Below are 27,913 nucleotides of genomic sequence, written 5' to 3'. Positions count from 1 at the left end.
TAAGTTATAAATAGATATAATGTTTATCTTTTAACAACTAACATATTCATTTGTGTATTTCATATATACAACAAAAACACTCTCATGTATTGTTCCATACATCCAACCAAGTATACTACTTGTAGCATCTCATACAGAATCTACCCGTCCGTACATGACGATCCAATACCATTCAACTTGGTACCATGAAACAAACGCTAGTACACGCGGCCTCCTCCACTTTCGGCTTTACTACTCCTCGCTAATTCTCTGGCTAATTGCGGCCTTAACCCATACTGCTTTGCTTGAAACGACCATGATTAGTAATCTAGTCCCCACATGCCCCGTGTGCTTCCTCCATCTCCCTCCTCCTCCAGCCCTCCTCGATATAAACCCCTCCCTGTCTCCTCAACCAAAACTCCCCATCCATTCCCTACTAGCTCAGTCCAAACACTACTCCACAGCGCCCTGCAGCCCACTGATCGATCACTACCTGCAATCTTACAGAGCCAATCGATAGCCAGTAGCCATCTCGAGCTAGTTGGCGCTCATGGACATGATGGGCATGGGCTTGGAGGACCTGGAGGTGCTGGCGATGAGCCCGGCAGGCTCGGTGGCGGCGGCGGGGAGCGAGGACGAGGGCGACCTGAGGAGGGGGGCCTGGACGGTGGAGGAGGACGTCCTGCTCGTCAACTACATCGCCAAGCACGGCGAGGGCCGCTGGAACTCGCTCGCCCGCTCTGCAGGTAATAATTAAAAGTGATCACTATATATATGTGTTTGTGTGTGTATATATGATTGTTTGTTAAGTTGATTAGTGCTGCCCACAATATAATTACAGTTTCGAATATACTAAGATTGATCTCTGATGACTTGGCAAAAGATAAGAGGAGGCTTTCCATTGCCACAGCTAGCTGTGGCGAGACACCTCTGGCTATAGCTAGTTCGCTAAAGATGCACTGAATGATCAACTAGCTTGTGTTGTGTCTCATTATTTGTCAGCTGGGCCCCTGGAATTCGTATGGTTTGCTAATCAGGGCATGGCTTGCTTGTTTCAGGCCTGAAGCGCACGGGCAAGAGCTGCCGGCTCCGGTGGCTCAACTACCTCCGCCCCGACGTGCGGCGCGGCAACATCACGCCCGAGGAGCAGCTGCTCATCCTCGAGCTCCACTCGCAGTGGGGCAACCGCTGGTCCAAGATCGCGCAGCACCTCCCCGGCCGCACGGACAACGAGATCAAGAACTACTGGCGGACCCGGGTGCAGAAGCACGCCAAGCAGCTCCGCTGCGACGTCAACAGCAAGCAGTTCCGCGACGTCGTGCGCTACATCTGGATGCCGCGGCTCGTCGAGCGCATCCGGGCGGACTCCGCCGCCAGCGGTGCCGCAGGCGACGCGGCGGCGACGACGGTGAGCGCGCCGGCCGCGTACGGGAGCCTCGTGCCGCCGAACAAAGCTCACGGCCGCCACGTGCACCACTACAACGAGCCGAGCCAGACCACGGCGACGACGGCCATGAGCCCCGACACCTCGAGCGCGATCCGGTCCTCTCTGTCAACGGAGGCGTCGCATGGAGCGCACTTCGCGTCGTGCACGACGACCCCGACAATCGAAGTCGGTGTCGTGCAATGCGGAGGTACGAGCGACGCCATCCACGACGACGACGTGTTGAACTATACTATATGCGACGAGAGCTGGTCGGAGCTTCTCGCTACCGCCGACCGTGACGGTGACTCGATGATCGGCCTGCCGGAATTTGAATTTGGAGATCTCGAGGAGAACTTGTGGAGCCTCGAGGACATCTGCTTACATCAGCAGTGCTGATCCAAGGCAGACATAGTGAGACTGTGTCTGTCAGAGGGGGTGCATAATCAAGACAGAATTACTGAATTAGTGACAAGTACAACCTGCATGCTGATTACTGGAGGAAAAATACGCACAAGTGAGGGAGCATTATGTATAAAAGGAAATTCCACAAGAAGTAAATTAATACTAATCGACGTATGGTTTAGTATGACTAAATTTGGAAGCATGTGCATATCCCCTTTAGTTTTCCTACTCGATCTGGAAGGTTTTGTGCACTTAGTTTGTTTTGCAGGCGTGCGTGGATGTATACCGCACTCGTGAGTGTGTGTACACGTGTGGTTGTCTCTATGCGTGTGTACCATCCTCGTGGTCCCAAAAAAAAAAAGAACAGCTATATAACTTATCCTAGGATAGGAAAAGGACATAAGAGACAGTTTCAAGGGAGAATTATATTATCATAAAAGTTACATCCTCTGTCCATTAATTTTATAAGGCGTGATTTATCATGATATGGTCCTTTAAGATAAACTTTGACCAATATATTTTCTTGCCATATCTAGCTTGTTACTAACAAGAAAACCATGACCATAAAAATCAGGGATACCACTCTTGTTGCATCAATAAAATCTATAAACAGAGTTGGCCAAACACTCAAGCTTATAAATTTTAAATCTATAAGTATTTGTGCGCATTATAAACTTGTATGGAGGAAATAAATATATTTTTTCTGGTCGCATCGACACCACTAAACACTTTGGTTGGACAACAAAACTACTGATCTGTAATATGCAACATAAATTGTTTCTAACTTTCATATATAAAACAAGCAAGCTAGAGCCAAATTGAGAAAGGCCGGATGCTTATCCATTATCTAAAAAAAGAGCCAAATTGAGATACAGGTATATATATTCTTTTTAGCATGTATATGTAGTAGGACACGAAAAACAAGTTGAAAATGTTGGTCTCGATCGATCCATTTCAGAGACACCGATTGACCTTTTGTAATGCATTTGCGCTCCAAACTTGTCTACTATACGTATATGTAGTTTGATAATGTTTGTCGTTGCAAACATGCCTATAGCTCAGAGAGAGAGAGACGGATATAGATAGATAGTATGAAGCCTGTAGGCTGTGGCTGCTATAGTGGCTTCCGATGGTTTCCATGCATGCCCACAAAGTGAGACCATCAAATGGCCAAAAAAGGGGGTCGGTGAATCGGAGAGATCCCACCACCGCACCGTACATCCTCATCCTCATGCTTGGTTGGAACAAGGACTGAACTAGTCTGGTCTGGTCGAGTGTTTTTGTTTTTTGCATCTACTATTTCAATCTAATCTTACAGATATAAATATATGTCTTTAGTTTGATCAAGCAACTTTGACAAGGTAATTAAGACGAATATTTGCGCACAAGTAGCTCACAGTGCAACATGCAGTTGGACTGAATACTGTACGCATCAAGGACACTACTCGACATGTATCGCGTTGTAAACGTGGCATGAATCAGCGCCGCCGGCCAATCAGGGGCAGAAGCAAGTGACGTGTCGGCCGACCAGGGTCCCGGGCGTGCCAGCTGGACGTACGCGCGGTCAGAGGCCTGGTCTCCGGTCTCCGTCGCCGGTCGTCCGGTCAACCAGCCCCACCGGGCGGTCAGCAAGGTGGCGTCGGCGACCAGATAAGGCAGGTCAGGCCCCCACTCGTGCAGTCACGGCAACGGAAATGCTTGGACGTCCACTTCTTAGATTAAAAGTTTACCTATTTATTTGTTAAACTAGTGATATTATATAGGTCTGATGTATACAATAAATTATTAAAAAAATAAAAAATATTTGATATTATGTGCACCCTCCACTTATAGAAGGGATATCCTACTTATTAGATTATATGTTCGGATATCCTATTTATTAAGTTAAAAAATACCATAGATTTGCATGTATAATGGACCATAGAAAAACAAGCAATTATATGGTGTTTTGTGCATCCTCCACTGGAAGGTGGGTTCGTCCCTGCGTGCGGTGCCGATGGGGAGGGGGACCACCGGCGGGAGATCCTGGCCGTCCGAATCACGAGTGCCGACCTGTACGCGCGCTTCGCATCAGCCGTGACATGTTGGTCCACTAACTACTTTCTACGTACTATGCTTGTGTCTGCCTCTGCAGGGAACACATGATTGGTCTGCATTTGCGTGACACGCCGATCATGTAATCATCAGCTGGAGTTGCAAAAAATGCACCATGCATGCATGTGAAGTTTATGTTTTTTTTCTTTCTTTTATAATTCCCGTTCGTTCGTAAGGGATTCTAAACCAACCTAGGCCATGTTTAAAATGCATGCATTTTTGTTTTAAAATAAAACACATGACTAGCAGGAATAAATATAAATCTCGTAAATATCCTACGAAATTCTGGCATTCTAAACGAGGCCATAACTATCAATGCAAAATTATTAAAGATAAAGATCTAGTTTAACTTATTTACTCCCATGAAGATAGCCTCGTTATCTTAAAAAACTCTCATGAAGCCTGGATTTACCCTCTGCTACAAAACCGGGAATTTAAACCCATCGAATCTGCAAAGCAATAAAAATGTAAACATGTTTGGTGTTCTGCCACACAAGATTAAGTAGCATTGGAATAGAAGGCCCATGTATAAGGCCTAAAAAGTGTTGGCCCAACTCCATGGGCCAACTTACGAAGGTAGTGTTATTACCAACAGGGTCGGCCCTGGGTTGATCCAGGAGTTAGTGCATGCTCTATTCTGCTACGTTTTTTTTTTTTTACCATGACGTGCTCGAATTAACTCAGAAGTCAGAATGGGTTCAAACTTGACGCGCCTGAAAACGGGTGTTTTTTCGGGGGACAACGCGCAGCCGTATGATTTCTTTCGGGGGACAACGCGCAGCCGTATGATTTCAATCTAATGGTGTTGGTCATCTTCTTCCTTCGTTATTTCTCTTCCTCCCCACGATACCGTGACATGTCCTGATGTTATGCTAACCACTCCATTTTCCTTGTCACCGTCACCAACCCCTACCATCGCTCACCTACCGACCATGGCTTGGACGGGGCCACTGCCGCCTCGACACACCATGGAAAAAAAATCGACTAAAAATCGGCGATTTTCGGTCCTACCGGTCACCTTCGGTATTTGTGTTACCGGACAAATTGACCAAAATATTCAAATTTGATCAAAAATTAATCAAAATCGAACTGAAATTTTTCAAAATTTGACCAAAATCGTTTTACCGGTGCCCTCTCTGTTTTTTTTTTAAAAAACTGATTTTTTTTTTCTCCATACGCCGCACCACCACACCGCCTATCCGACCGCCTTCCTCTAACCCCTAGGATCACCATTGAATCCCGAAACCCTAAACCCTAACCCACCCCTCCCCTAAACTCACTGGCGGCTATCACGTTCATATGGTCACCGGAATCTCAAGAGATTTCACGCGCATAAGCTCTAGGAAACTTGTGAAACAAAAGCGTCAGTAATAAGAACGAATTGTATGCTGCCCAATGGCGACTTCAAAAGGAAAAATATGCTCCAATTGTGCGCTTTTTTACATAGTATATATATCCTAATGGAACCTAGAAACGGAGCCCTCTCCGTGCTCTGTGCACGTCTCCCTCACTAGTGATATTTTATTTACATGGAGTACGTACACAGGGGTAGACCTAGCCTAAAAATCGAATAGGGGCCTGCTAGCTACAATAATACTGGAGCTACAGTAAAAAAAATAGCTACAGTTCACTAAATCAACAAAAATAAGTGGGGGTCTGTGCCCCCACTCCTATACTGCTGGGTCCGCCCCTGTACGTACGGGTATTCATGGCACCAACGCAAAACATCTTTCTTGACGGTTACTGTCAGGGAAATATCCGTGATGGTTTTCCTCCAGGGTTGTATGACTTTCCTTGACGTTTTATTCACAGGACGGTTTTTTATGTAGATTTTTGGACTTTTGGTGACGGTTTCGTCCATCACGAAAAGCTAACATGCGAACTGCTGCGTGCAAGGATGGCTAGTTAAGTGGAATCAATCCAGTATATAATAATTAGAAAAAGTATGAAAGGTAAATAATAGATGTTGAATCTATTTTTAAAATATATATAAGATAAATATTAAATATCAGATATGGAAGACAGATAATAGAAGATTAAATATTTTTTTTAAAAATGAGATTTAATTTATACTATGATCATTTAATGAACGCGGGAGGTCTATGTAGATCTCTGGATTCATAACAGCCAGTGTCGAAACATGTGCCGCGCACGAATGTGACTGGACAATAAGCAGTGGTACTGTGCCATGCATTCATGCATTGTGAGACGACGAGATTCGAAAAGTTAAAAGTAAAGTGGCTAGGTAGTAGTACTACGTGAGTGCTTGGCACTGCACGCAGCAGGTATACTGACATGCATGCGTGTCGACGCAGATATATGATACGAGGAGATCTCAGTACTCATATATAGCTTGCCAGCAAGGCAGCGGTGAAAAGACGACGGACACGAGAGTTGCAGGCAGGCAGGGAATCTATATGTGTCCGATTCCATATCCATCCATCCGTCCAGATAGACAGATCGACCGGTGAACTGATAGATGAACAAATGAAAGCCCTAGATCGAGGCAATCATACCCTCTGCAGGCAGGACGTCCTGACTAGTGACTACTCTCTCCATATGATATGTGCGTGAATCATGGCGCATGCACAGCTAGCTACCTGCACGTACGTACGAACGAACCAACATTACTGGCCGGGTACGTCCTGCATGGGCTAGCCTGCATGCATGCATGGCGTATACTGCCTGCATGCAGCTGGCATGCATGCATGCAAATGCATGGGAGGCCACAGCAACTTACGTCGCATCAAAAGAGCTAGCACCGCACGTAGTGGTACCGTGACCAGCAGACCAGATCGATCAGGCTAGCTAGTAGACCTATACTGTACGTGTACACGTGTGTATGTACGTAACGTGTACACGTGTGTATTGTACCTGTATGCAAACAAGGCGTTTGTTGGTCGGTCCTGATGAATTCATCAGTTGGTGTCACACGGATTGACAACGTACCGCATGCGTACGTGGCCGATCGATCGACAGATACACAGAAAGATCGCAGAAAAGCCGCAACGATATATATGATAGGTTTCGATGCACAAGATAAGCTGCGAGAGAGACCCACCGCATGCATTTCCCCGGTTCGTAGTTAGGGCCACAAATGCTCGCATGCATGCCCTAATAAAAGATGCATAAAGAATTTGTTTAATATAGCTCTATCTGATTTAAATTCTCTACGGGAAGTGATTTTATGTAGAAATTGATTCTGTGATTGAAAATGATTCTCTAAAATAAAATATATGGTGAAAATAATTCTGTGCGGGAAATGAATAAGGAGAAACTGTTTTTTTTCAGCTCTTCAGCTTCTAGTTTATTTCAGAGAATAACTCACACGGATTCTATTTAAAAGCTGAAAGCTGCTCTTTACTAGAGCTCTCCTAATTCTAGCTAATAAAGTGCTCTCAAAGCTCTACCAAACAGAAGGAAAAAAATACATGGAAGCACTAGCGCTCATGCATGTACCCATATGAAAGCTGGCAGAGATCGGTGCTGATCACAGTCACGAGCTATCCTTTTTTTCTTTTAGGGCACAGTCAGGAGCTATTCCTTTGCACAAGTTGCAAGAGAGGAATCATTTCGAGCGTATATATCCAGAAGGTATATACATTTGCAAAGAAAAATCATTACTATTTTTGTTAATCAAAACACACTATATTTATAAAGGGGTGAATGGCCATGACACACACTGCATTTAGGGAAAAGAGTGAATTTCAGTTTGCCCCGTATAAATGTGTCGTTGTATCAGAAAACCCCATATGAAACATGTTGTGTCACCTTACCCATAAACATTCCAATTGTTTCAATATTTTTTAACATCGGGGCCCCTTACCTCGGGCCTATATCGGAGACTAAATTAGGGATGCGTCACCTTACCCATAAACATTCCAAATTGTTTCAACATTTTTTAACATCGGGCCCCTTACCTCGGGCCTATATTGGAGACCAAGTTAGGAATGTGCGGCACCCGGGAACTGAACCCGAGTAAGTTGGATCACATCTTTGTGACTTGACGCCGAGCTCTGTGCTCGTTCGCTAAATTGTTTCACTTTACCCCACCTTTATTCCTAATCCTCCTCAAAGTCCTCGTCCAATTGTTTTAGTTTTCTTAGTGCTAGATCAGGGCATGATCCTCCTCAAGGCAACTAGTTTATTGCCGTATTGGTGTTATCATTCTGGCTAAATGTGGGAAGACTTCAAATATTTGCATGATCATGCAAAATTGATACTGTCTGATTTATGCTGTGTTTTTTTGTGTATAATGCTAGATGGCTGGTAAGACTTGGATTTTGTATTATTTTTTTTCAAGCATGATCTCGTGCGATCAAGTAGGAAGATAGTTTGAGGGGGCATTAAAGCTAAGGGTGGGCAAAGTGCTACGACATGGCATGTTTGTATGGGTTAGTGGCACAACATACTTTTTATGGGTTTTTTTAAAAACCATGGCACCTTTATATGGGGCAAAGTGCAATTTACTAAAAAAAATTAAACGTAGTCCCAAAAGTAGAACTCGATCGTGGAATTACATAAGTCCAACATTTATTATGCATCAAAACATTGATGAGATAGCTCAGGAGGGATAGACGGGAGCAGGGAACAGGTGGTTGTTGGAGATCCGCAAACACGGTGATCGAGAGATTGGTTTTGCGGGTAGCAAGAAAGAAATGGGTAAGAAGGGTGAGGATGAGTCGGACAAAGAGACGGGGCCTTACAAGGTCAAGAATAGGCCTTACAAGGTCAAGAACGTTAATTCTGGCATGAGGAACCAGAAAACAAATATATGGCATAATTAAAGAGGAGAGGTTTTATGAAATGAAAAGCTCAGTCGGGGTAGCACCGGAGCATGAACTAGTAAAGCGTGGCTACAATATCTTCTACTTGCAATCGCATATTTGAAGGGACAACTTCGCCTGTTTGGGAGTTGAACACCGCAGTTTCATGACCATGGACTAAGAACATGCTGAAAATTTCTTCCCTGTTGATATCCTGTAAAAATGTGTGAAAAGCAATATTAAGTGAGATAAAAACACGCACTGCATGGACTTACATATTCTCTTTCCTTCTCATAAGAAATATGGTAATAACTTACGCTGATGTTTTTAGCAGAGTGAGATCTAGGGTTTTCATCATCCACATGGTCATCCTTTGCCATGTTGGGCAGCTAACTTGGAATCAGAAAGATCTATATATACTGAGAAACTGAGAAAGAGATAAGGAGATGAGATAAATGTGGTCATCAAAGCATGAAAAGGCAACGAATGATTAGTTAGGGAAGATCTGGGAGACATACATCTGTTGTAACTAATTGTAACATCTGGATGAATAACAAATCCAACTCCACTGAAATACTGAATTGTACAATTTTTCTAAAAAGATACTGAGTTAAGTACGACGCACAAAGTAAATAAATAGCTTGCTCACAGGCTTCTCTCAAGAAAACTTGCAACTGGGAGAGACTAGCTAGAGAGAAAGAGAAAGTATGCGAAGATAGAAGCGCTGGATTGAAAGAACAAGTTTTTGAGATGAGCAGGAACATATACAGGAGAAAATAGAGAGTAGATCACCTGCTCTTGAGTTGAGGACTAGCACTTCTGGAGTAGCAGTTTGAGTATAGTGGAGTGCAGAATGAAGGCTCCACCGAACCTCACCCTCCGTTCGCTGCTGCGCTCACTTGGATGCAGTAGAGAGTAGTGGCATATCTGATGAGTTGAGATTCTTGATATAGAGAGGGCCTCCTTGAACTGGGAGGAAGGAAGGGACAAGTGGCTCCCAGGTCCCATTCCTTTTAGTCTGGCTTTCAGCGGAGAATCTCTGTCCATTTTCTCTCCTTTTGTTTTCATTTTGTTTAAAATATACATTAATTTATAAATTATATTTGGATCATATCAGGTATAAATATTAAGGTAACTGCGATATATAGCTAAAGAAAGTTAGTATGAAGAGGGAAAAACAAATCCTACTCAGGTGTGTCCGTGTGTGGACATGAATCATGGAATCCCCCAAGGCCTATACGTACGTACCTCCCAAAGTGTGCTGTAATTTAATAATTTGCATCAAATTAAGATCAGGCACTGGGACCTCGATCTACGTATGTATATGTCAGCTCACGGACTCCCATGAGAGCTGAAACCTGGATAGGATAATGCTCGAACTGGGAGTGCTCCAAACTCTGAAGCCATCTGCTGCCATGCACGTGGAGGAGCTCGCAATTTCAAGCGCGATAGAGAACGAAGAAGGCGTCGTCGTCTTCATGCCAAGTCCCCATGCGGGAGCTAGATAACTACTCATGCATGCCCTCTCTTTCTGCTCATGGGGAATGGGAGAGCATGCCTGTGGTCTTCGAGATACCGTCGATTCAGGAGTGGGGATCAGAGTATCAGACATGTCGCAGCCATACCTGGTAAACTTTCTTGCAAATATTGTTGACTACACACATTGTAGCTAGGATGATGAGTAGAGGTGGGGGGGGGGGGGGATATATAACCTATGTCAATTAAAATTGTGGTTTTTGTTTTTCTTGCAAGGCGAAAGTAATGGGGGCGTTTGGTTAATTAGAGGAAACACCGCTGTCATCCATCTAGGAGACCAGACTTGGGTTTTCACCCAAATAGTCCCCCATGAGTGGTGGGAGGCACCGCAACAATATCTCAAAGGAGAGGAACGGCGTCGGAGGACGTCGCCATTCTCGGCACCAGCAGCAAGCCAGGATAGACTTTCGTCCGAAGCCTTTCACCCACCCGCCACACATTCGAACTACTTCGCTCGGCTATGCACATGTGCAAAATAGATATGAGAAATAGTGTCATGGGATTATCCCATGATGGACTGCTCCCCTCTAGATGAGGTGATTTCTTAAAATAAACACTCATTAAAAAGACTCAAGATGATACGTATCCTTATCTCTCTTGGCATTGGTTCCAAGCAGCATGATGCAGTCCTGAATCACTGGTCAGCACAGCTAGCTTCACACAGAGGCAGTAGGGGAGTAGTGCAATAACTATGCATGAATGGCATATACATCAGTCATCCATTACCAAATCAAGCAGCCAGATTTATTCAGTGTGTGAAGCATGCATGAGAGAGATGTCTGTGCACTCCCAGACTCAGTCTCCCTGCACCTGTCTGCTGAAAAACTCCATGCAAGTCCAGCTAGCTGCTTACAACCATGCATTTTCTGAACATGGCTGCTGGCCTGGCCACACTGATGTGCTGTGTTGTGCTGAGTGCCATGTGATGCGTGGTAGTGAAATTCAAAGCCCCATTGATGTAGATGATGACATTCCATGGCCATTGGGACCTTTAGGTGATTGATGGGTGCTGGCTGGGGTCGGCTTGTCAAGTCGGCTTAGGCATGTAGTAGTTTCTTTCAGAAGAACGTATGATTTATTCATTCATAATAATCAATCATGGATACAAAGATCAATCTCAGGCGTTAGGTGGGTTGCCTTTTTTTTTTTGGAAAAATCCCCTAATTTATGTTAACAATAATTTAAACAAGTACATGAGTGCCTAACTATGACATTGTAGATCCTAGATGAGCAACTTGTTACCATCAAATTCTTGAGATGATGAATGCGTTGAACATTTTGATCTTCCTCGTTGAAGACCCACGATCTCCCAACAACAACACGATGGCCGACGATCATAGAAGTCAGGAAATAGGTTTTCAATGATTTTCGTGGATGGGTACAACCTGCGCCTTAGTAACAATATTGCTCGTCAAATGAAAACCAAATGAGATTTATTCATAGCCAACTCATCAAGCAATCGATCTTCGGCGTAGGCGTCACCGTCGTCTCCAAGTTAGTTGGTCCAACCAACCAAACCCGAGAAGGTGCGATAGTTCCAGGCACAAGTTTGAAGGTGCATGTTAGTTCGGAATGCGAAAATTCAATGGACAAAATGTTAAAAGGACCAAAACAAAATTAGATGATATTGTTTGCGAAATCAACCCTAACAGTATAAAATAAAATAGAGAGGATCTGGTATATCCAATTTTAGTCATTCCAACTCTGTCAGAAAGTCAGAGATTCTGAAACCTAGATGAAATTGTGTTGAAACATCTTGTAACTTGGCTTTGGATGAAAAACATGATACTTCACATGAAACCTATGTGAATCTACTACTATAAAAAAGACCATTATTGTCGATTCAAAATTAACATCACTATTAGTTTTTAAATTGGTATTGATTGTACATATGATTGCCGCTTCATAACATAGTGATGCAAACTATCGTTGCTGGTTCTTGATCTTATCCCATTCAATTTGTATACTTATCATCGTCGATTCTAATTACGAACTGGATGTGATACTTAATCCAGGACAAATAAAAAAATTAAGTACTAGTAGTGATACATAAATGAGACTAGTATTAGTAATTATCATATTAATAAAATTTAAGTACTAGTAGTGATAAATAAATGAGACTAGTATTAGTAATTATCATATTAATAAAATTTATATTATAATAATTACACTAAAAACTACCATCATACATACGATAGTGCGCAAAATCCTAAACCACGCAAAAAAGCTAACACGCGCGTCGACTACACGAGGCTGAGATGATACTCAACCCAACCCACGGACGTTCATCGTCGTCCTCGTCACCACCGCCGTCGTCCTTGTTGTGGGCGTTGTTGTTGTCATCGCTATCGTCGAGGTTATCCTCTTCCTCCTCCAAGCTCGTCCGGAATTTCTTGGCCTTCGGCTCATCGATGAAGAGATCCCACACCTCGTCGTCCGGCGAGAGAGATTCTGGTGAAATGCTGAAGTCTAAGGAGGTTAGGGGAGTCTCGTTCGATGACCCGCCCGATGGGACCTCCTCCTTCCCAGACGAGGTCGAGAGTGTAAGATTCCGGTGAAATACCGAAGTCTAAGGAGGTTAAGGGAGTTTCGTCCAACAACCCGTCCGGTGGGGCCTTTCCTCCCGAGACGAGGCCGAGAATGTGAGAGACGGTGGTGAGACATACAGTGTAGCCATGCCAGACAGTCTGGACCGGACCTGGAGCCACCTTTTCATACGCGGTGCGATCCGACCAAGTAGGCGGACCAGACCGACCATGCCGCCGTCGCTCCTTCCCCGACGCTCGTAGCCTCTCCGCTCCACTCCACCCCACCCACCGCCCTCCGCGCCGATCACGCCCGCCTCCATCCAGATCAGGCGCCGCGCCTCCGCCTCACTCCCTCCCCTCGCCGCTCCCTCAGGGCCGCCGTGGGGGCGGGGATCCGCTCCACCCACCCGGGCGTGCGTGGATTCGCTCCTCCTCTTCTCGGTAAGGAAACCCTCCTTCCCGGGATCCGTCCGGTCTGTTGCGATTTGATTTGTGCGCTGCAGTGGCGGAGTAATGAGGCCAGTAATCTCTCGGTTTTTTTGGAGTGCCCCACGCTAGGTCGGCCCCTGCATTTGCTGTGCTGGTGTTGGTATCCGTGGCTTAGGGGGTGGAGCTGTGTGGGTAGAGGAAAGGGCAATTGGAGTGGTGTACTGCTGCTTTTGGCGTTCTAGGAGTTTAACTGGTAGAGCACAGATTGATTGATGCACAGTTGTTGTTGTTTTCTGGGGTTTCTGGGCTAAGTAGAGCACCATTTGTTCCCTGTGATATCTTGTTCTAGCCAAATAGCAGCATTGATACAGTAGCCTGGCACACTGAGCATGTTGGGATCAGTGAGATTCAATGTCAGTGTAGCCTAACTCACCGAGTCCATTCAGAGCAACTCAGGCTTATTGTGTTATGGCGTATTATGCAGAGACTGGGCTTCCAGTACATTTAGCACATTGGCAAGCTACACTGAGACCGAGTTGATCCAAACCCGAGTCCTCGTCTCCCGCTTCGACACTTAACCATAAGCTTATTGGAACCTGGATCCAAGCTTGCCCATGGCATCTCGGTAGATTGTTATGAACACGCTGCTGCTGCTGCTGCTGCCGTCTTTTGCTGTTTGTGTGAGGCCATGATGCAGCCACATGCGGCCATGCGGGCATTGGCCAGGTGGGGATGCTCGCATGTCTGCGGCCTTGGGTGGGTTGACTTTGTTCGCAGGGCTGTGTTGTGGCATTGTCAGATTGATGATGTTTAGTGTGGTTGAGCAGTCGCCTGTTGTCCTGTGGCTTGTTTCCTCGCTGTGATGTGAGTGTGATGGCTTGTGGATTTTATATTGCATTGCATCTCTTTTAGTGTTTTGCAGTTGTGAACCAAGTCCAGTGTCGAAATGTGTTCTGCAGTGAAGATTTGTGCTCATAGTCATAGATCCTTTGTTTAGCTTTTATATTGATGTGCTTGGAAAAGCTAGTCCTTTGCTGCAGTGTAGTAGTCATTTCTACACCTGTAGGTTTAGGATAAACGTAGTTGCATTTTTAGCAACTAGCTTTATAGCTTAATTATAGTCTGTGCATGGCTGGTCTTGGATATATCCCACATGAATATGCAACAGAGATGGCATAGGTTGATATGCCTCAGCTTAAATATGTACCCTTTTTTGACTATATATATGTGCTTAAAGCGGCGCAGCCGTGCTTTGTTGTTTTACTTGTATATTGGTGGGTGTCTGGTATAGCTCTGTGGATATGTCTAAGGGTTGAATTTATTCTTTTCAGCAGGATTTGGATCTTAGAGTAATGAAATAAAATGCTCCTCAAAAGCAAATTTAAGTTGGCCACAGCCATCGGCATTGTGCTGTCGATGCTATCGCTGCTTGTGCACCTTTTTCTTGCAAATTATTCTGCTGGGGGTATCACAAAATACAGCATGCATATGGATGATGTCCTTCCATTTGGACCGGTAAGTTGGAAGTCCTGACTATGTTGCAGTATCATTTCTTGAGCTCTCTTAGTTTTGTATAATGAAGGAATATATGTTTATCGAGGTTACGTTGGACATATATTTTCATTGCAAGAATCAAATAGGTCCTAACATCTTCTTTTCTCCCTCACAATTTTGGCAGAGGCCTCGACCACGAAGATTGTGGGGTCCATTGAGTACACTTGATCACCTACATCCTTTTTCAAAACCTAGAAAACCCTATGCTGGTAACTTGTTTCTCAACTTGCACCTATTATGTTAGCATTTTCTTTTTGAAAACTTTTATTAAACTAGTTGATTGGTTACTTAAATAGGCATTGCAGGGAAAATAAAAAATGCATGTAGCATTTGCCTTCCTTTTTGAAGTACACTTCTGCACCTTCAAAAAAAAATCTCAAAAGATCTATACATATAGAGCTATGCTAGAATATGCACATTTACAACAAACAAAAAAAAGTGTGTAAACTCATGTTGATTTGTGCATTTTGCCTGGTTTGTGCACATATATTTGCAATATTAGTCCATGCCTCTACCTTTTTTGTGGTATTCACAAATGATCAACTTTTTTTTTCATATTTGCATATTCGTTCATGCTTGATGTCTATGATTTTTTTTTGAGATAATTTTGACGTGTACAAATGCACCCATGTGCACCCTTACTCGCATTGAGTAACTTATCATTTTGAGACATTGAATGGGATCCCAATACTTGATTATTTTATTTCACATAGTTTATCTTATCCTGGTATTCATTCAGATTGATGCTTTATCTTTTCTCTGCTTTTCCATCACTAAAATCACAGTATTGTGTTGTTGACCTTGAACTTTCTTAATTTGGCTCCTTGAACTTTGACTATAATTACTACAGAGTTTCTAACATTTGATAAAGTGTTAGATCACTTGAAATGCTATGATTTGTATATTCAGTATGAGCCTTCCAAATATAAGCATGCCAATGTTGGATACATGTCAACCCATTTTAGGAAATTATTTGCAGTTTTTTTGTTCGGATTGAAACTCATAAACTAAAACATTGATGAAATTTGCTTGATTCACCTTATTACAGCTCCTAGTAAGCATAACGGTTTTATTTATGCAAAGATATACGGTGGCTTTGAGAAGATACAGTCTTCAGTAAGTTTTCTTGTGTAACGTATCCTTTTACTTGGTTATTATTTTACAGGATCATGACATGTTTCTCCTTTGTTAGATCTGTGATCTTGTTGCCGTTGCTAGGCTCTTAAATGCCACTCTGGTTATTCCAGAGATACAAGCAACAACTCGTGCAAAAGGCATCAGGTCGCCATCTCCTTCCTCATTCTCATATCATTTTGGTGGTTTCTCTATTTCTTTTTACCTAGTTTTCTGTTCAACCTCTAAACCTAGCTTTTCCTCTCTTCTGACCATGCAGTCCAAAGTTCAAAAGCTTTTCTTATCTATATGATGAAGAGCATTTCATAGCTGCACTTTCCAATGATGTGGCTATTGTGCATGGCTTGCCAAAGGATCTTAGGGAGGCTAGAAAAAAGATCAAATTTCCCACAGTATCTCCTAGGAATTCTGCCACTCCAGAATACTACATCACAAGAGTCTTGCCCAGACTTGTAGAATCAAAAGTTATTGGGATAATTGTTAATGGAGGTAAATGTCTCCAGGTATTCTCCAGGCCCAAGCTAACTCTATTTTGTTTTTCATTCTGTAGTCTATTGTGAACTTAGAGCCTTCACCTTCCGTGTTTTTTTTTGCAGTCAGTTCTCCCTGCAAGCTTGGAGGAATTTCAGAGGCTTAGGTGTAGGGTAGCTTTCCATGCTCTGAAGTTCCGACCCCAAATTCGGGCTCTTGGGAGCCAAATTGTAGGACGGTGATGTTTTCCACCTTTGCCATTGTTCCTTTTTCTTTTTTTCGTCTTTTTTTTTGGGGTGGGGTGGGAGATTATTCATGTATAGATTTATCAGTAGCATTCCGTGTGCAGCGTAGCTTCCACTGTGTTCTAATTGTGAGTACACTTTTTCCCCCTTTGTTTGCATCTGCTCCATTACGTGGTTCCTGTGGGAGTAGTGGAAATTCCATAATCCAAGTTTCCTTCCTTGTAAATACTAAGAAAGACATTACTTTAAGTACTATGTAAAATTGTTGCCCTTTCAGTATACACTAGTTATAGGAGCTGAAGCTATTTTTCTTCGCTCATTTGTACTGTTTTTTTTGTAGTAGGACATAAAGTGACTTTTTAGTCTGCCTTTTCTGTTCTCGTAACTCCAGAATGATTTGTATAGGTTGCGAGCATCTGGCCGTCCTTATCTGGCTCATCATCCAGGATTGCTAAGAGATACTCTAGCTTTTCATGGTTGCGCTGAACTATTCCAGGTTTGTATAGTTGGAATTGTTATGTTCCATTGTCAAGTCTGGATGGATTTCTGTCCAATATCTGTGTACTGACTTTCCTTTGACTCTTTTTTTATTTGTTTGTTTCTAGGATATTCATACAGAACTTATTCAGTATAGAAGGAACCAGATGATCAAACGAGGAACTGCAAAGGAACAGCTAACAGTTGATTCAGTGTCCAGAAAGATGGGTGGTTCGTGTCCACTCATGCCAGAAGAGGTGAGCTTGTTTATAACAGTATCTAAATCTTTTCAAAATAAAATTGTATCCAAAATCTAATCACTAAATTTGACTGAACTGTAACTAGAAAGACGAACCAAAAACTAGAAAGACTTCTTTGACGTGACCAATTTTTTTCTAGTCTTTGGCCATGCTTTGCACTATAATTTTGGCCCTACCAATATTCTATACCAAATGGCGCTCTTTGAAAATATAATTCCTTCTATGAAGTTACAAATCTGTGTAATAGTGTGCCTGATTTGCCATAAATGCTTATTGATTCATTATGTTTGCTAATGCTGTGGTGTAAACAATCCTGTATTTCCAGGTTGGACTTCTACTTCAAGCATTAGGTTATCCGCCAACCACGATCATATTCTTGGCTGGTTCTGAGACTTTTGGTGGGCAGAGAATGCTTATTCCTCTACGAGCTATGTATGCTAACCTAGTTGATCGCACTTCATTATGTAGTCAGAGGGAGCTATCTGATTTAGTTGGGCCAGAAGGTCCCCTTGCCTCGGATATGCCTCATCCTCCACCTCCCAAAAGCGAGAAAGAACTCATTGAAGAATGGAAGAGAGCTGGGCCTCGTCCAAGGCCGCTGCCCCCACCTCCTGCAAGACCATTCTATGCCCATGAGAAGGAAGGCTGGTATGGTTGGATCGGTGAGAATGACACAGAACCAGATGCTTCACCCATTGAATTTAGGAGGCAAGCGCACCGGTTGATCTGGGATGCACTTGATTATCTTGTTTCTGTTGAAGCTGATGCATTCTTCCCTGGATTTCACAATGATGGGAGTGGTTGGCCGGACTATTCAAGTTTGATCATGGGGCACCGGTTGTACCAAACTCCATCCAGTATAACCTATAGGCCTGACAGGTATAAAGCCATTATTGTTGTTATAATTATAGACTGTGTACAGCTTAAAAGACTTGTTCTTTCTCTATCTTTAGTCGCTAAAAATGCATTAGTCGCTAAAAATGCATTTATTATCAAGTAAACTACTTAGGAAAACTAGTTACCAGTGTTTGTGGTAGTAAAGTAGTCTTCGGGGTGCAGGTGGATAACCATTAAACTTGGATCAAACACAAAGCTACGAAAGTTGCAAGACCATCAAGGTTACTTGAGTGTTTGGTATTATATCATGGGTAGCATTCATAATCATCTTTTGACAGCTATAGCACCAGTTTATATAGATTAGTTAATGTTATATAATTTTGCATGACGACCGTTTCTCCTTTTCTTTATTCAACAGAAAGATTGTTGCTGCTCTGTTCGAAAACGTTAGTGATCGTCGGTACCACCCACCGCGGAATTGGACAATTGCTGCACGTGAGCACCTCAATAAGAGTGCAGGTGTGGAAGGCGTCGTATCAGCAGCTATGTTGTTAAAACCTGTATCATTTCTCGCCCACCCGCTGCCAGAGTGCTCTTGCAGAACGACAAAGTCACTGGCTGTTCAACCAGTCAAAGATAACCATGGCAGACTCATATTTGGAGGTGAGGAAGAGTGCCCTGATTGGATGGCGCGCAGCCTGGCTATGACGTCTGCCAAGAATAATGAACCTCAAAACGAGGACTACGAGGGTGAGTTGCCTGAAGATGACTCCAGCCCGGACACACAGCAGGAATCTGACAGAAGTGACACAAATAAATCTTCGGAGCAAGACGAAGAAATGGATCCAGATGATTAGAAAAATGTGGAGCATGGATGTGTGGCACACCTTTTAACCGCTATGAGCTCCTGGTTACTCGAGCAATTGAAGCATACACTGAAATGATCTACTGGACCAGCAGGCATCATCTTGCAGCAACACAGGCATCCTACATGTTGCAGGGACGACAAGATCGTCGATGCCAGGAGCTTGCCTGGATTATCCTCGGTAGACCTCGATACGGAAACTAACACTTGGTTCTTTTCCCCCTTCATGTCTCGCTCATTTTTGTGGGTGCAGCCCAAAGAAATTGTTTATGTACAAATGTCTATTAAAAAGGGAAACACACTATTTTTTCGGTGATTTGATCTCTAGCATCTTCGAGTGAATCATGCTAGCTTCTGGCTTATTCATGTGCATCGTAAAATACAGGACAGTTTTGTTTCCTTGATTGCAGCGTGTGCGAGTGTATGAAGCTGATTGTTTCAGATTTTGGGTACCTGTTCTTCTTGTGCATTGTGCATTGCGATGCCGTGCGAACCCAGTTAACAGTCATAAACATTGCTTGGATAAAAAATGGTGAGTCTGGTACATGGTCTGTGATTCTGGCATAAAAGATCTGTTCTTGGTCGATGGCCGCGAGAGTTTAGTTCGCCTATGGTTTTGGCATTTCCTTAGGACTTGCACTGTGAATCGCAAAATAGAGTGTAACTAGGGGGTCAGCAATCAATTTTTACGGTTTATAAAAGTTTTGGTTTTTTTAAAACTAGAAACCGATTTATCCTAAGAAATATAAGAAACCAAACCTAATTAACCTATTTATTTTGGTTTGGTTATTTTGGATTTTGGTTTTTAACTTAAACCTTCAAAAGGACGAGCGGAGGGTTTGCTGCGTAGGTGAGAAGCAAGAGAGCAAGAGCGTGCGGACGAGAGGCAGAGGAATGGGGGCAGTGAGGGTTAAAGAGATAAGGGTATAGCTATTACTTTAGGTTTATTAGGTTAGATAAAGAGGTATTTTATATAGATGTATATTAATTCGGGTTTTAAAAGTTGAAAACAAAATTACAAATTGAAAATTAGTTAGTAACATTTTAGAAACCGAAGAGAAAACCAAAAAATAAAGAGAACACAAAAACAGTTCTTTTGATTCAGTTCGGTTCTAGTTTCTTCCTCGGTTTTTAATTATTTGCCCACCCTAAGTGTAACTAGTGCAATCCAGCTAGTTGCGTTTGTGCAAATCACATCAAATCTGCTCATTTTTTAGAGAAAAATTGGCCAACATGACAACTTGGTTGGCGTTTCCTTCTCAAACGCACTGCAAAATTATGTTTCGTCCAAACATATATACTAACTTTAGAATTTATATTTCTATATAATAAACAAGTTATGATAGAATTAAATGATCTCTATTGTATATTTTACACAACTAAACGATCCACAATTAAAATTGTTCATCTACCTCCTTTTCTCCCTTCCTTCTCTACCCGTCAAATTAATAAGTAACTAATTTAAAAATCTCAATCAATATACACACTAATTCGAAAAACTGTATCAATTTCGAAACACCTCTTACTCTTACGCTACAATCAATTCCCTCCACTAGCCTCTTAGGCAATATTATTGTTTTTCACATGTATATAACACGTGCGTGATTGCTAGTCCTAGATAAATTTAACTGCTTCATATATAACAATCGTGCGACGAGCATGAACAAATGCCAACCGAATGGAATGTTTTGTAGCTAATTTTGCTCCTTTTCTTAAAAAAAACACTGCTGGCTGCCGCATAATTTTTTTGAAAGTCCAATTGATGGTCAAGAAAGTAGGAATAACGCAGTGATCCGGGCCGTCCACCGGTCCGATCGGACGGCGGATAGAATGCACAGCGAGCAGCGCTTCGCTCGGAACCCTGTCCTGTGCCCTCGTCTCGTGCAGTCCACTCCAGTCGGTCCCCGCTCCACTCCAGTGCTGCCACCAACGCTCCGCCGATGCGGACGCCGCGATCCCGCCGCCGCTCGCCGCCGCCGCTGCCGGAGGCGGCGGATGGGTTCAACCCCGGCGACCCCGTTGAGGTGCTCCCCGACGAGCCCGGCCTGCGCGGGGTCCACTTCGCCGCCGTCGTCGTGCGGTCCAACCCCAAGCCCCGCAGCTACACCGTCGACTACGACGCCCTCGTCGACTCCGAGGGCTCCGACCGTCCGCTCCGGGAGACCGTGCCCGCGCGGAACGTCCGCCCGCGCCCGCCGCCGCTCCGGGCTCCCGCTTCGGGCGAGCCACCCGCGGAGCACGCCGCCGTGGACGCGCTCCTCGACGACGCGTGGTGGCTCGGGGTCGCCCTCGGCGGCGCGGACGGGACCGGGAAGGTCGCGGTGTGCTTCCCGGAGACGAGGGAGGTCGTGGAATTCGACGCCGCCGGCATCCGGCCCCACCTCGAGTGGGTCGACGGCGAGTGGCGGTCTCCCGATAGCACGGTACGGGTTCCAAGTTCTAATAAGCTACTGATCTGTGAAAAAGTTCCGTTCTTTTCTTCCATTCTAGATGATTTCGTGATTAGGGTTAGAAACGGCGAGCCCATTTTGTTCAATGGTGGCCGGCGAGTGAGGGATTATGGTTCCGGACACTTGCTGGTTGGAGACTGGAGATTGATAGAGTGGGGAGATGTCGATCCTGCAACGGATACAGATGAGTGCTATGGCCTATGCAATATGCGTTGTTACTTATTGTAGTATCTGATGGATCTCTTTCTATATTAGCTTGAGTAATTGAGGAGTTAGACGGGTGAGGACGTTTGCAAGAAGTGGAACTTGCGAGGCAGTGTGCTTGTGGCCTGCTGGCTGGAAGATTGCTAGTTAACAGATTTTTTTTTTAATTAAGTTATTCAGGGCTTCGGGAGGAGGTCAACTGATGGTGCAACGCCGAGGCTGTCCATCTATCCATCCTACAAGCTCATTTGTGTAGCTACGGGTCGATCGTCTAACCACGCCGGCTAGATGAGCTCTAGTTGTTTCTCCTCTTGTAATATCTCCCGCACATGTAAAACATTTAGACCTATTTTAGGGTGTTGTGTTACTCTTGAACTTTTTTCCGTCTTAATACAAAGATGCGCAGCTCTCCTGCGTATTCTAGAGAAAAAAAAAGCTTCGGGAGGGCTTGCAGGCTGTTTGTCATAGAAAAGTTGGCTTAGAATTGGCAGATCAAGCTACTTGGATGTGCTGAATATGTTACAGTCAGATATGGATCATGCTGGAATGAAGTGATTCTAGAGTCCTAGTCGATGTGAACCAGGAAAGCAGTTGATCCTTGATATTCATGAAGTTTTTAGTTCTCTGTACTTGTTTGCCCCCCCCCCCTCCCCAGTGTCTGAGCCTCAAATCAAGTCGACATGCTCAAAACTATTGGAGACGTAGTGATGCCTTAATTCCTGATGATATTACAAATGCCTTCTGTTAAAAATATAAATATTTGAAGGAGTTTCTATTTCAGCTAGATGGTAGATATGTTAGAGATAGATGCCGTTGGACTTCCTAATAGTGTTTTAGGTGCATTGCAATATTGCATTGTTGGTTTGAACATTTACACTAATTCAATTTCCTTCTTTGATTGCTAATATTAAATATATAGGCTTCAGTATCTGTTTGTTGATTGCTAATTTACTGTTTTTTGCCTACTAGGAGATACCCAAGACAATGCCGTACACAAAAGGAACACAAATCGAAGTTGCCAAGTTGGAAGATAATTCTGTTGTTGCTTGGTTACCTGCTGTTGTGGCGAAGACTATCTGGAAGAACAACCTCTTAGTGGAGTACACTGTTTCAAAGAGTGATGGTACTGCATTGTCCGAGGAGATTGTCAATGTGAAGCACGTCAGGCCTTGCCCGCCACATGCATCAGCTATAAGTTTCTGCATCAATGATGAGGTTGAAGCATTCCAAGGTGATGGCTGGTGGCTAGGTGTGATTACTGATGTTCATCCGGAATTAAGATATACATTTAAGTCGGCACATTCAGAAAAGGAGGTTCAGATGGAGCAGAAGTTACTGAGGCTTCGATATGACTGGGTTGATGGTCAATGGACACAAGAATCACAGGTCTGCAACTCTGCACAAATCTCCCAAGAATCTATATTTCTTTCAAATATTTGTTAAACTTGAATTTTGTGCACCTTGTGTGCATGCTTCCTGGATTTTTCTGCTCTTATTGTAACAAATTACAAATGTGACCTATGAAATTTATATTTTTTATTGACATGGGAGTTTTGACTATTGACTGCAATGTAGCTAGATGTTTTTAAGTAATGATTGATAATGATATTTGCAGTATTGGTACATGCAAACTTTGTGCAATTGGTGATGTAGATGCTATTTTTGGACATTTTAAAATGGATTTAGATATTACAACCTTAAAGCTTCTGCTCTATCTGTAGCCAGTTGCACAATTTCCTTTGAATGTGACTTTGTTAAGAACTTAAAATATATCTCATAGAGTTCCATACAGTCATCTATTGTTTGTCTGGCGAAGTTCTTAGTTTTTGGGTATCCCACTGCCACGGTATCTGCTTCAGTGACACAGATGCAGCTCACTTTGTTTCCTCCTTCCCTTGTTCCTTGGAAATGCAGCTTCATTACTTGATACTGCAGTGAAGTTACATGGTGTCTGCAATTAGAATAACCAAAGATAGCTTGTTAGAATGTATCTGTTGTTTGGATCTCTAGATTAGGTATTAATGTTGCAAGAATATGTTGATTGCATCCTATTTTCTTTGTTTGACTTATTTCTATTTAAACTCAGCAAATAATGGACGGCTGACAAGTCTGCATCCTTAGCATTCTACAAATTCACTTGCCCTGCTAAGTCAGAGCCTAATTTGCTACTAATTATGGGCTTGCTTCTTTCATTTTTTTTTGAATAAAAACATATTAGAAGGGAGAAGAATGCGCACCAGGCATAAAGTTCAAAGTTCAGATAATCTAAATCCCGTTTCAATATAGATGGGACCATAACATGATGATTATGTTCTATAATGTAATTTCTAACATATAGTTCTTGGAATCTAATGTCATGTGCCTTATGGTCACCAAGTTGATCACAATGGTTTTTTTTTCTCCATTCTGAAGCATTCTCTGGTTCTTGTCCCTCCACGTATCTAGAAAATTTGTAATATTTGCTAGGAATAACAACTTGTATTCAATAATAGCCTCTAGGGGGCTAGGACTCTATATTCCTAACCCCCCCCCCCCCCCCCTCAAATGCAAGGCATATACAATAACGTTGCATTAGAAAGAGATGACACTAAGAAATAAACTTAGACTAATACATCCAAAAAAACTGTCTCTTCAAAGCCGTCGTAGAATGGAGTCTTGTAATCCCTTCGAATGCCGAAGAAGTGCTATACAAAGCACATGAGTAGAGTCGTGATGATAACAACAAAGAATGCCCTTGATCAAGAATCACAACAATGCGGCGATGAGTAGCAAGATGACAAACAAAATTGTCACTAGAGCTACGGAAAGATCAGATGACACAAGAACGCTCTAGATCAAGAATTGCAAACAAAGCAATGACGAATAGCAAGACAACAAAAAAGTTGCCAGTAATGCTACGGAAATATCTAGACGGCTAAGTTGCATCAATAACGACAGGAAAGAAGTCGACTAATGGACGGAGAAATATGTCGACTCACACGGTATAGACGAACTCAAAGAGAGACTAGATTTAGATGTGGACGCAATGGAAAAAACGCTAAAACTAGATGCAAATGAAACTCAAAATCCTCACAAGAAACCCACAATAACCCTCTCAGACCCGCAGATCCATCCGCCTGTCAGACCAAAACAATGCCTCCATGACCTAACCACCACCACCCACTAAAATACCAGCATTGATAATACTAGTAGAGACTCTCGCTACTGAATGTACTACTAGATCTAAAGGAGACGTGCAGGCGGGGCACTAGCAGCTCAGTGGCGGAGGAAGGCGACGAGAAGCGCCACGAGGCAGCACACGGGGAGCGGCACCGAGAACACCGCACGAAGCACAAACTCCTTCGTGCAGCGCCACCGTAGGAAGAGGAGCTCCATGGCGCTGAATGATGGCAGGAAGTTGATGCAGTCGTGGGTGAGCGGCACATCGAGGAAGACAACAACGTGGTCATGGGCGAGCGCGGCACGCTCCTCGTCGTGGAAGTGCCTGATGAGGCGGCTCCCCTGGGAGACATGTGCCTCCCAGTCGCCAGTTGTGCGGGGGTTGACGGATCCGGACGGGGCGGACAACCACGTGACGTTAGGTGGGGTGGCTGAGGAAGCTCATGGGTGGGCGGCCAAGTGAGGCGGGCGCCAAGCGCGGGCGTCCAGCCGTGTGAGTGGGATTGACGCAGGAAAACAAGAGGTGGATCGGGGGGAACAATACCACCACGGCCTGAGATAGTGTCGAATTGAGGGATTGGGAAGAGGAGCCGTTGGGAGGGAAGAGAAGCCGACGAAAGAAAAGTAGATCTAGATTTTGGACGAGTTGCGGCGCTCAGGTAAAACCTAGTTGTGATACCATGTTAGGAATAACAACCTGTATTCAATAGTAGCCCTTGAGGGCAAGGACTCTATATTCCTAACAATATTAAGAGCATTTAATGCTCTGCTGTTATTTCCTTCACATGATCAATCAACCACTTTGAAGGTTTCCCCTGGATGTCTATATCATTTAGCGCCTAATATCAAAACTACCAAGCACTTTCAGTGAGCTAGGAACCAAGCAAATTCTCTGCATTTTTTATAGAGAATCGCTTTCATACCTTTATGAGAGTTGCTCCTTGCTAAAATACCACTCTTTTGGCTGTCCTTGCCAAAATAACACTCCAGTAGTCTCCCATTACTCAAAGTACTTTGTTCAGAGTCAACAACTTATACATTGTCTCAAGGGTTCTTGGTTTATGGAGAATGGGGAGCACCTTGTGTATAGTCTATTTGTGGCCAATCACTATCACCAATTAAGATTGTTGGTTCTGGAGGTTTTGTGATTTCAAATACGCCTTTCATCATCAGCCTACAAATGTTACATTACCGAACTGTAGGAAAGACTGTCGGAATGCACATTCCGATTGATGTAAGAATAGCGTTAGCTGTTTAGCCTTCCATGATGTGTAGTTTCCTTGCGCTTCAACCTGCTAGCTTGATGCCATCTAAGTGTCTCGCCATCTGGCGAGACGTCAAATTCTGTGATGTCCATTGTTAACTGAAATGTTAACTAAAGAACATACTCCACAATTGTTTCCACCCTATGGCAATGTCAGCTGCTCTCCATTATTCTTTTAGCCTTTTTTTTGTTGGGGGGTGGGGGGGAGGTAGCTCTTGTTAACTGCTGAAAAGATCTGCAGTACTATCAATCACCCCATTAGTGATGCTCAGGTTGTGCCTGGAGAAGGATTGAAAAATTATCATCTACCATATACAAACGTATGATTATCTTTACTCAGGTATCAATGTGGGCATGCTGTTTTAATTATCAGCAGGGCCAGCTGCCAGCAGTTGATATAGCTGATTGCCAGAACAAAAATAAAAGGAGAAAAGATGTTATGAGCCATATTCATGGCAGTTACATGGATTGCTTGTAAAAATGGTCATGTTTGAGTTCAAACTTGTGAGCTATAACTTGTTGAAAATTAAAACAGCAGCGGAAGTGCAGAACTGAATAGTTGTTCTTTTACTCTGTTCTAAGTATTCGAAAGGTATCTTAGGATGTTCCTCTTAGGTTGGCAAATTTAGAATGTATCTGTTTCCCTGTATGTTCTGAAACTGCAAGATGAGTTACAAGCTCATAATGCTGATGATGTGCTGCTCTGTGTCGTGCCTTTTAATTGCTCATGCACCTAACCAATTTGCCTTTTTATGCCCTTTGGTTGTTTTTTTAATCAGAACATATTGAAAGCAAAATTTACACAAGGCATCAAGGTTGAAATCAGCAGTGATGAAGAAGGTTTACGTGGAGCTTGGTTTGAGGCAACTGTTCTTAAATCTGTTGGCAGCAAGTTTCTCGTGGAGTATGATACACTGAAGGCCGATGATGAGAACAAACCCTTGACAGAAGCTGTAGAAGTGCGGCACATCAGACCCTCTCCTCCACGTATCCCTGTCATCAACGGATTCAAGTTACTTGATGAGGTTGATGCCTTTTGGAATGATGGATGGTGGGTTGGTGTGGTATCCAAGGTTCTTGGTGATCAGAGGTACATGGTCTACTTCAGGCCTTGGAAGGAAGAGATGGAATTCGAGCATGGACAGCTGAGGTTCCATTGCGACTGGATGGGTGGAAGGTGGATGCGGGCTTCTCCGGTACACTTCTCTTAGCCATTTTCCCTGCATCTTTGATTACAGTTCCTAAGGATGCGATCATAAGTATTTTGGTCTTGGCTGCTACTATAGCTGGGATGTCTACTCCTATGTTCCTGTTTGCTTTTTAACTCAGTTGCCATAGATCACTATGACATATTTCTCTCTGATGCAAATGTTCCTAGGCAATTTATGACCCTTTGCAGGCATTGGAGATGTGAGGCTGAAGAACCATGCGCACATTTGGTATAAGAGCTTGGGGTAATGCCCAAAGAATGGCCTCACTAACTTATCACGTTTTGTCCTTCTGCATCGTAGTTGTCTCATGTCATGTGCATAGCAAGGTCAACAAGTTGGTTGATGATCATTGTGAGCTTGCAACTCCATCAGCCACGCAGCTGAATGCTTGCCGATGGTATATCTTCATTGTCTCCGGGTAAGCGCATTCTGCAAATGTCAAAAGTAAAGACCTGGCTTTTGGGAACTAGAATGCGAATTGTTAGGGTAAGGGAACCCTTTTTCATGGTCCAGCGAGTATCTTCTCTTGAGCTATGCTTGCAGTACATTGCTTCAGCATCCATGTGATTTAAATTTTTTAACTGAAAGTGACTCGAATCGAACATGAACCACGTTTGCTGTA

General features: G+C 43.5%; 3 protein-coding genes and 1 long non-coding RNA gene across 5 annotated transcripts; 3 read left to right on the top strand and 1 right to left on the bottom strand.

The window, feature by feature from the left end:
- Positions 1–413: 413 nt before the first annotated feature.
- On the top strand, positions 414–2,219 carry LOC133883970 (transcription factor JAMYB-like). Its single transcript, XM_062323381.1, has 2 exons — positions 414–725; positions 1,038–2,219. Exons 1-2 carry the CDS (start codon positions 530–532, stop codon positions 1,799–1,801), a joined length of 960 nt encoding a protein of 319 aa, XP_062179365.1. The 5' UTR covers positions 414–529; the 3' UTR covers positions 1,802–2,219.
- A 5,741-nt stretch (positions 2,220–7,960) lies between these two features.
- Positions 7,961–9,699, bottom strand: LOC133885464 (uncharacterized). The gene is made up of 3 exons (XR_009903227.1): positions 9,460–9,699; positions 8,985–9,094; positions 7,961–8,881 (listed from the first exon to the last, which is right to left on the bottom strand). It is a non-coding gene; the product is annotated as an uncharacterized LOC133885464 (long non-coding RNA).
- A 3,237-nt stretch (positions 9,700–12,936) lies between these two features.
- Positions 12,937–19,402, top strand: LOC133885215 (protein EMBRYO SAC DEVELOPMENT ARREST 30-like). 2 transcript variants are annotated; one of them, XM_062324890.1, is made up of 11 exons: positions 12,937–13,172; positions 14,495–14,675; positions 14,839–14,923; positions 15,763–15,830; positions 15,907–15,995; positions 16,108–16,351; positions 16,445–16,557; positions 16,970–17,060; positions 17,170–17,298; positions 17,627–18,180; positions 18,557–19,402. In XM_062324890.1, the coding sequence occupies exons 2-11, from the start codon at positions 14,523–14,525 to the stop codon at positions 18,993–18,995; spliced, it is 1,965 nt and encodes a 654-aa protein (XP_062180874.1). In that variant the 5' UTR covers positions 12,937–13,172; positions 14,495–14,522; the 3' UTR covers positions 18,996–19,402. The 2 variants fall into 2 exon arrangements, with proteins under 2 accessions (XP_062180874.1, XP_062180873.1); XM_062324889.1 differs by having other exon boundaries at positions 14,492–14,675.
- A 1,475-nt stretch (positions 19,403–20,877) lies between these two features.
- LOC133884799 (protein AGENET DOMAIN (AGD)-CONTAINING P1-like) lies at positions 20,878–27,913 on the top strand. The gene is made up of 4 exons (XM_062324357.1): positions 20,878–21,426; positions 22,627–23,043; positions 26,860–27,276; positions 27,480–27,913. Exons 1-4 carry the CDS (start codon positions 20,944–20,946, stop codon positions 27,492–27,494), a joined length of 1,332 nt encoding a protein of 443 aa, XP_062180341.1. The 5' UTR covers positions 20,878–20,943; the 3' UTR covers positions 27,495–27,913.

Source organism: Phragmites australis, chromosome 11 (genome assembly GCF_958298935.1).
Source record: "Phragmites australis chromosome 11, lpPhrAust1.1, whole genome shotgun sequence".
Lineage (NCBI taxonomy): Eukaryota > Viridiplantae > Streptophyta > Magnoliopsida > Poales > Poaceae > Phragmites > Phragmites australis.
This window is presented reverse-complemented; position numbering and strand designations above follow the sequence as displayed.

Coding starts and splice junctions, on each gene's coding strand:
- LOC133883970 (XM_062323381.1), top strand. CDS start 530: ATGGACATGATGGGCATGGGCTTGGAGGACCTGGAGGTGCTGGCGATG. Junction 726..1,037: donor CTCGCTCGCCCGCTCTGCAG/GTAATAATTAAA, acceptor TGCTTGTTTCAG/GCCTGAAGCGCACGGGCAAG.
- LOC133885215 (XM_062324890.1), top strand. CDS start 14,523: ATGCTCCTCAAAAGCAAATTTAAGTTGGCCACAGCCATCGGCATTGTG. Junction 15,831..15,906: donor TTGAGAAGATACAGTCTTCA/GTAAGTTTTCTT, acceptor CTCCTTTGTTAG/ATCTGTGATCTTGTTGCCGT. Junction 15,996..16,107: donor ACTCGTGCAAAAGGCATCAG/GTCGCCATCTCC, acceptor CTGACCATGCAG/TCCAAAGTTCAAAAGCTTTT.
- LOC133884799 (XM_062324357.1), top strand. CDS start 20,944: ATGCGGACGCCGCGATCCCGCCGCCGCTCGCCGCCGCCGCTGCCGGAG. Junction 21,427..22,626: donor GGCGGTCTCCCGATAGCACG/GTACGGGTTCCA, acceptor TTTGCCTACTAG/GAGATACCCAAGACAATGCC. Junction 23,044..26,859: donor AATGGACACAAGAATCACAG/GTCTGCAACTCT, acceptor TTTTTTAATCAG/AACATATTGAAAGCAAAATT.